Source organism: Triticum aestivum, chromosome 1D, assembly GCF_018294505.1.
Source record: "Triticum aestivum cultivar Chinese Spring chromosome 1D, IWGSC CS RefSeq v2.1, whole genome shotgun sequence".
Taxonomy (NCBI): domain Eukaryota; kingdom Viridiplantae; phylum Streptophyta; class Magnoliopsida; order Poales; family Poaceae; genus Triticum; species Triticum aestivum.
Genome location: NC_057796.1, coordinates 242,386,499 through 242,394,906, shown reverse-complemented (window position 1 = coordinate 242,394,906; position 8,408 = coordinate 242,386,499). Strand labels below are relative to the sequence as shown.

The 8,408-nt window shown below is 43.5% G+C and overlaps 1 protein-coding gene across 2 annotated transcripts; it reads right to left on the bottom strand.

Moving 5' to 3' along the window:
* Positions 1–2,347: 2,347 nt before the first annotated feature.
* On the bottom strand, positions 2,348–6,175 carry LOC123181234 (accelerated cell death 11). 2 transcript variants are annotated; one of them, XR_006491598.1, is made up of 4 exons: positions 5,457–6,175; positions 3,633–3,736; positions 3,354–3,535; positions 2,348–2,535 (listed from the first exon to the last, which is right to left on the bottom strand). XR_006491598.1 is itself a non-coding variant. In XM_044593491.1 (3 exons), exons 1-3 carry the CDS (start codon positions 5,655–5,657, stop codon positions 3,478–3,480), a joined length of 363 nt encoding a protein of 120 aa, XP_044449426.1. In that variant the 5' UTR covers positions 5,658–6,175; the 3' UTR covers positions 2,348–3,477. The 2 variants fall into 2 exon arrangements, 1 of the variants encoding a protein (XP_044449426.1); XM_044593491.1 differs by having other exon boundaries at positions 2,348–3,535.
* Between the last annotated feature and the right edge of the window lie 2,233 nt (positions 6,176–8,408).

The following is an 8,408-nucleotide window of genomic DNA, read 5'->3' as shown; positions in this document are numbered from 1 at the left end:
AGGACAAATCCTGGCGCCTATGTGTCGATTTCAAGGACCTTAACAAGGCTTGCCCCAAGGATCCCTTCCCCCTCCCCCACATCGATCAAATTATCGACGCTACCGCAGGACACGACTCATTGTGTTTCCTCGACGCATACTCCGGATACCATCAAATAAGATGGCGGAGTCCGATCAAGCCGCAACGGCATTCATCACTCCATACGGCCCCTTCTGTTTTAACACCATGCCTTTCGGGCTCAAAAACGCCGGTGCAACCTATCAACGCATGATTCAGACATGCCTGGAAACACAAATCGGCAAAACAGTGGAGGCATACGTAGACGATGTGGTCATTAAAACCAGACACGTCGAATCCTTAATAGACGACTTGAGGCTCACGTTCGACAATCTCCGAACATATGACATCAAGCTCAATCCGGAAAAATGCGTTTTCGGCGTGCCCGCCGGAAAGCTCTTGGGCTTCATCGTTTCCAATAGAGGAATTGAAGCAAATCCGGCTAAAATCCGAGCTCTGTCACAGTTGGCTATCCCAACAGACCTCAAGCAAATCCAGAAATTAACTGGATGCATGGCTGCCTTAAGCCGCTTTATCTCCCGATTGGGAGAAAAGGCACTACCTCTTTATCGCCTTCTTCGACGCACCGAACACTTCGAATGGACGGATGCGGCCACAGCCGGATTGGAAGAAATAAAAGCCGTCTTGGCCAGCAATCCAATCTTGGCCGCGCCAAATATCAGCGAACCAATGCTGTTATATATAGCGGCAACACACCAAGTTGTAAGCGCAGTGCTCGTCGTCGAACGAGAGACGGACGGACATAAGTTCCCGCTTCAAAAGCCGGTATACTACGTATCCACTGTCCTCACTCCATGCAAATCACGGTACCCACATTATCAAAAGATAGCATACGCGGTCTTCATGGCATCCCGGAAACTACGACACTACTTTCAAGAGTGTTCAATTACGGTGGCTTCTAAAGTACCACTCAACGACATAATAAATAACCGCGATGCCACGGGCCGGATTGCTAAATGGGCTAGTGAGCTCCTCCCGTTCGACATAACATACAGACCACGGCGAGCCATTAAGTCGCAAGTACTGGCTGATTTCGTCGCCGAATGGACAGAAGTCGAACTCCCTAAAGAGTACGGTGCGTACTCCAATTGGATCATGCACTTTGACGGCTCTAAGATGCTGGCTGGTCTGGGGGCAGGCGTCGTCCTGACCTCCCTCACCGGAGATACAGTCCAATACGTACTCCAAATATTATACACAGACTCCAACAATGCAGCAGAATATGAGGCCCTGTTGCATGGTCTCCGGATGGCAGTCTCCATGGGCATTCAACGCCTAGAGGTGCATGGGGATTCGAACCTCGCAATATCTCAAATAAATGGAGACTTTGATGCCAAGGACCCAAAAATGGCGGCTACCGCAACGCCGTCCTCAAAATGTCAGCTCGGTTCGAGGGGCTCGAATTCCCCCATGTGGTCCGAGAAAACAATCAAGCGGCGGATATCCTCGCCCGCATCGGCGCTAAGCGCGACCCTGCCCCACCCAATATCTTCTTGGAAAGGCTGTTTAAGCCATCTGTGGTGTGGGAAGGGGAGACCGGCAACAACAGTCCGGACCCGGCCACAACGCCTGATCCCGAACACTGACGTAATCGGAGGCTCTGCCACCGAAATGACACCTTCGGCCCACGTGATTATGGATGTCATCGCCCCGTGGACAGAACCCTTCTTGGCCCACCTAACTAGGCAAAAACTCCCTGAGGACCCAAACGAGGCACGTTGCATTGTGCGGCGGTCTAAACACTACAAGAAATATGTCAACTTGCGACCACCACTATTGGTCACTGAAAGGTCATTGTTTTTTATTTGCGACCTTTTTTTGACAAAAAACAGAAGGTTAAAAGCTGGCAGTCGTAAACTGAAATTAACGACCTTCTTTGTGATATGTAAAAGGTCGTTGGTTCTTTGACCAAACTTTTGGTCACTAGCAGCCTCCCTACATGGCCATCCATCGTGGCAAGCTGACGTGGATAAGAATCAACCCGGTCCAATTCGGTGTTTATATGGGCCGAGCCCATTAATTCAGCCCATTTAGTATATTTATTTCTATTAATTTTTGTCAGCTACATGGGCCAAGCCCAACTGGTCAGCCCGTCAATTTTTATGCACATTTGGCCTTTCAAGAATATATGTACAATTTTGTGCAGCCCATTTCTGGTTTACATTCAGCCTTTTTATACATTCAAATAATAATTCAATCCTAGAGTTGGTCCAATACTCTTTTCACCCCATTCACATATTCATACATATGATCCTCCTTTTCGACAAATTTTGCAAATAATTTCATATTTCAGCACTAAATATGTTTTACATCACAGGCCATAAAGCCCTACAAAATAGTATCACTTGTTCCTATACAGAACTATCAAATGATACGTACAACAAAACAGAATACAAAAAATTTAGTTCAACAAAAATAGGTTTTCTTCCTCTTCCATCTTCCAGAACACACAACACCTGTGAAAATAAAGATGCCACAACAAAAATGGAAGGATCAGCCACTAGAAGCATATTGAATACAAGGGAAACAATCAAACTAAAGAAATGAAAGGCACACACTGTGAAAATTTTGACAGCATGAATATTTTTTATATTACCATAACAAACAGAAATGTAATCTGATTGCACAAGACACATGGCATTATCACACACCCAGACGAGCGAAGCATTAACTTGTGAGTATCAGACAAACAAAGCATTCACGCTGATGATTAACTTATAAGCCCAGCCACCCTCAATCCTCAATACAACACTAAGTTTTACTACTCCTGGCAACCTAAGACACTACAGTCCAGAGGCACCTCAATGCATTACTGTCACAGTGGGGATGAAAGGTGCTTGTTAATTAAACATGCACCTCAATTTTAGCACAACTAGGAGAAGGCGTCCAAGCACAAAACAGACGCAACCATTCCCTCCTTGCTGCAAGGCTCGGTTCGAAACAGAGTCTTCAACCAAGGAATGGGAGAAGTAAGCAGTAATACTCGTCAATGTGAAAATCAGATATATATTTTTTGGGTTGATGATAAACTCTGGCACTAAACTAAAAATTAAACTTGAACTGAACATTGTATACGGTACGTTTGGTAGTGCTTCACTTCCTGATTTAATTAGCATCTGCTGTAGTATTATTAAAACTTTCCTAAATTATACAGTAAGCACTCGTTAATCTAAGAAATACTGTACAGATTTTGAGTGTTTATAAACACTGGCACTGATCTCGAAATGTACACTTAAACTGAACATTGTTAACATTACTTTCAGGCATTCAGTACCATTTCGTCCGCAGCTCAGGCAAAACATCAAACATGCAGCATGCAAACCGATAAAAGCACATGTAGAGAAAACGCAGTTCAGCATGTCATGAATATCTTCACCAAGCTCCCTTTCCGACAGTACTTAGAGTTTATTGGTTGCAGAGTCATCTGTGCGTAGACCTGTCATTGTCCTTGTCAGCCTGTGCAAAACAAGCAGCATTCATCAGGATTAAATGGTTAATGCTTAAGGCCACTAACCCCTACACCTGAACCCGAAGATGAACCAAGTACACCTACATGCATGGTGATGTTGTGGACTTGACACAGCAGCTGCGACGGCAGGCTCGGGTAGGGTAGTTCGGGGTGCAGGAGTTGGGTGTCTTCTTGGTGGTCGCCGCGACCTGCAAGATCAAAAAACCTCAGCAATCCATGTATGAAATTAAGTGATCTAAATCAGATGACATATACAGGTCTGATGGGTTTTCTTGCAGATTGAACCCTCGGAACACATGATAGGAAAGACAGAACATGTATTGTGAATGATAGCATGCAATATATGGTCAATCTGGGGGTTCTACAAAACATTAAGATAAGAAAGAAGTTCTTCCCTGGACTGGTTAGTTTTAGAAGCTCTAGCGCAAAATCGACTCCAGGAAAGATCGACAATCCAATTCACAGATATAGAGAAAAGTAATACTTAAAAACGGGAAAACGTCTAAATGGCAAGCTAGCTGCACGTTATACATCGTCAGCTTATTTCACTGCTCCATGGATGGAGCTTACAATACACTAACCACTTAGACGCACTAATGCAGATTAAAGGGATATGCATGCTTTGTGCCTGTTGGTTTAGGTAGATCTATTCTGGATACCAATGTTTATCTCCTTAGACCTTAGGCATTCCATCAAACTGGTATGCTACAACAAACTGAATAATTCAAGGAATCACCTAGTAGTGTCAAGAATATACAATTGTACAAATCAGTGCAAAAAGACTAACTACGCAACAGTAACTTCCTAGAGTAGGCAATGTAAAAAGATGTGAATCTCAAATCTATAGCAGCTGCAATGGTTCAATATAGTTTATGAAATATAATTTAAAGGAGAGCAGACTGCCTTTATATGATTTTGGTTACTACCAATCGTCAGTACGATTGCATTAGTGCGTCAAGACGCCGAACAATTTAAGTTGTCGTGCCAACAATTTATGCTACAAGCCAACAATATATAAGCCCGTGCCAGTGCTGCTGCTCCGCTGCTCTGCTCCTTGTGCTGCCACCAGAGCTCCCCCGATTAATACATTTGTTCAGTATAGTGGAGTCCTTAAACAAGCAATGATATTTTATCAATGTTGAACAAGCAACTCCAGTATAAATTTGAACAAGCAATGGAATTTGTCAATGCTGGAGATACAGTCAAAACTGTAATCACAAAGAATGATTGAGTGCATTGGAGATACAGTCAAACATTTGTTCTTGAACAAGCAATGATACTTCTGTAATTCAGTAACAAAGCTTACAATTTCATTAAGAATTCGACAGGAGGAAATTTCAGTAAGGAATTGACAGGGCAAATTTCAATAACAACTAGCATAAGTGTACAATAAAGTAGTGTATGCTTCAGTGTGCCATTCTACTGCATTGCTTAGTAGTGCATGGTTCTCTAGCGACTCAAGTGCAGAAGTGGGTAGGATATTCTACACCTGAAGCATACAACCTCAACAAGCATAGCACACAGTAGCAGAATTAGACAGTCCGATCCTGATGAAACAACCAATTATTGCTGCTTGATCCAGTTCGGAATTCGACAGATCATTTCACCCAAACCTCGTAGCCTAAAACTAAAGTGGATCAACACAAATACCTTCCCACATGGATGGCACGCAGCTATGCAGCGTATACCAATCAAAAGTAAACTCAAACAGAACTCACCAACTCGATCCGGTTGAGAATTTTGGGGTCATTTCATCCCAAACCTCTCAGCTTCACACAACTAAACCAATGTCCCAGGAAGGAATCACCAGAAATTTTACCACATACAGTACAGGCACAATGAAGTAGCATACCGAACAGCAGAGCAGGTAGCGGGGGAGGAGAGGGGGGCGGAGGAGCGGCCGCTTGCCTTGGCTACGTAGTCCATCTCCGCAAACTTGAAGGCGATGCCGAGGCAGCAGAAGAGGACGGAGACGTTGGAGCAGGCGCGTGAGAAGTCCCCCGCCGCCATCGCGGGCTGCTGCTGCTGCTTGGCGACGGCCGCGAGCTGCTCGAACGACGCGCCGATCCGCCGCAGCGGCTTGTCCGCCTCGTTGGACCCCATCGGCATCGGTGGTGCTTAGCGCCGCTACGGTGGTGCCCACAGCGTCGAGGATCTCGCGGTTTCTCATTGGCCAACGCCGCCAGGGCAGATGCTACCATCGCGTCGCCAGGGCCGCAGCCACGCGGTCGACGGGCGCCACGCGGAAGCGGTTGCGGATCTGGGCCCCAACGGCACGGACCCCCTCCGCCAACGGCACCCCGTCGCCGGCCGCCATGGAGGGGTTGGCCATCGAGGAGGAAGGGGTCTCAGGCTAGGGTTTGGTCTGGAAGTGGGGAGTGTTGCTCGAATTGGCGTGGAGGAGGCCGGGATGGTCTGCGGCGGCTGGGTTGGAAGCGGTTGTGGATCGATCCAGAGAGGAGCAGGAGGAGTCGTGGAGTCGTGGGTTGGAGGGGATCGACCCAGAGAGGAGGAGGAGGAGTCGTGGATCTCGCCGGACAGAGGGCGCCGGAGGTGGCGGCGGCCAGGGAGGAGTGGAGCGCTAGGGTTCGAGAGAGAGAGGAGGGCACGAGGGGTTGGGTGGGGTTCGCGCGAGAGAGAGAGGGGCGGTGGTTGGGTGCGTGGGGGGAGTGCGCGCTGTGGGCTGGGCGACGTGGGTGAGACAGGCGGGTCGTTGGATCCAAGAGCATCCGACGGTGATTAGGCACGATCCGCGTGAGATGCTCCTGGACCAATCAGAACGCAGTATACAAGTACCACATTTTGACCATCTAAATTGGTCGTAATAAATAAGGTGTTAAATCATATTGGCTATTTTATGACATGAAAAATAAAAATAAAAATAAAAATAGAATACCTTCTCATGTATCATCAAATTTGACCTTAGTTTTCAGGAAATAATGACAAATCGAAATAAGACAAATATCTTTTAAAAGAGTTAGGAGAAATGAGTTTTTTAAATCATTTTTCATTTTTCAAGCGTCCAAAATGAGTTTTTTGTAAAAGACCTACCATATATTTGTTGCAAAATTATACCAAATCAATTTTATAAAATACTAGGCCATATTTAATGTACAATTGACAAAATGGTTGGGTGTCAAAAGCTTTAATCCATCTCTGGTGAAAAAGACAAATTTCCGCCGATTCAGTAGGAAGCGGGTCAAATTTGAACTGTAGCCGCCTCATAGTTTTCTATTTATTTTTTCCAAAAATCATTTCTAGGTACATAAGTATCTATTTAATCAGAGAAACATCAAAAAAATTCCAAGATTCAACCACTAGCTAGGAACGGTCAAGCCCGCCGTTTCGACCGCATTTTGAAACGGGCATAAAAAATTCAAAAAGATCAAAAACGGAAAACCTTAACATTGTGTCATCATATGTGACCAAGTTTTCAGGAAAAATAATAAACATGTAATACTGCAATTATTTAAAAAAAGTATTCTCAGAAATGAGCTATCATGCGTGAAGATTCATGGCTTTCAAGCCAAAATGATCAATCTTGCGGCCACATTCATGGCATAGTTTGTTCAAATGATCTCATATTGTGCACAAGGGTGCATCTTGGAATTCCTAACAATGTTGCCTAAGGGAGTTTCCATTTTTCTTTGCACGGAAAATTCGTTTTCCATTTTTCGAGTGCCCGAAATGAGGTTTTTTGTGAAGGAACTACCAAATAATTGTTGCAAAAACAGACCAAATCAATTTTATAAAATACTAGGCCATGTTTAATGCACAATTGACAAAATGGTTGGGTGTAAAAAAATTATCCACCACTGATGAAAAAGATAAATTTCCGCCGATTTAGGAGGAAGCGGGTCAAATTTGAACTGTAGTTGCCTCATAGTTTGCTATTTATTTTTTCCAAAAATCATTTCTAGGTATATAAGTATCTATTTAATCAGAGAAACATAAAAAAAAATCCAAGATTCAACCACTAGCTAGGAACGGTCAAGCCCGCTGTTTTGACCGCATTTTGAAACGGGCATAAAAAAATCAAAAAAATCAAAAAATTGGAAAACCTTCGCATTGTGTCATCATATGTGACCAAGTTTCCAGGAAAAATAATAAACTTGTAATACGTGAATTATTTAATAAAAAATGTTCTCACAAATGAGCTATCATGCGTGAAGATTCATGGCTTTCAAGTCAAATGATCAATCTTATGGCCACATTCATTGCATAGTTTGTTCAAATGATCTCATATTGTGCACAAGGGTGCATCTTGGAATTCCAAACAATGTTGCCTAAGGGAGTTTTCATTTTCTTTGCACAGAAAATTCATTTTCCATTTTTTGAGTGCCCGAAATGAGGTTTTTTGTGAAGGAACTACCAAATAATTGTTGGAAAAACGGACAAAATCAATTTTATAAAATACTAGGTCATGTTCAATGCACAATTGACAAAATGGTTGGGTGTAATTTTTTTTATCCACCTTTGGTGAAAAAGACAAATTTCCGCCGATTCAGCAAGAAGCGGGTCAAATTTGAACTGTAGCTGCCTCATAGTTTGCTATTTATTTTTCCAAAAAATCTTTTTTAGGTACAAAAGTATCTATTTAATCAGAGAAACACCAAAAGTTTTCCAAGATTCAACCACTAGGAAGGAACGGTCATGCCCGCCGTTTTGACCGCATTTTGAAACGGGCATAAATTTTTTTAAAAAAAATGGAAAACCTTCGCATTGTGTCATTATATGTGGTCAAGTTATTAGGAAAAATGATAAACTTGTAATACGGCAATTATTTTAAAAAAAGTGCTCTCAGAAACGAGCTATCATGTGTGGAGATCAATGGCTTTCAAGCCAGATGATCAATCTTAT

Coding starts and splice junctions, on each gene's coding strand:
- LOC123181234 (XM_044593491.1), bottom strand. CDS start 5,657: ATGCCGATGGGGTCCAACGAGGCGGACAAGCCGCTGCGGCGGATCGGC. Junction 3,737..5,456: donor AGATGGACTACGTAGCCAAG/GCAAGCGGCCGC, acceptor TTGATCTTGCAG/GTCGCGGCGACCACCAAGAA. Junction 3,536..3,632: donor TCCACAACATCACCATGCAT/GTAGGTGTACTT, acceptor TGTTTTGCACAG/GCTGACAAGGACAATGACAG.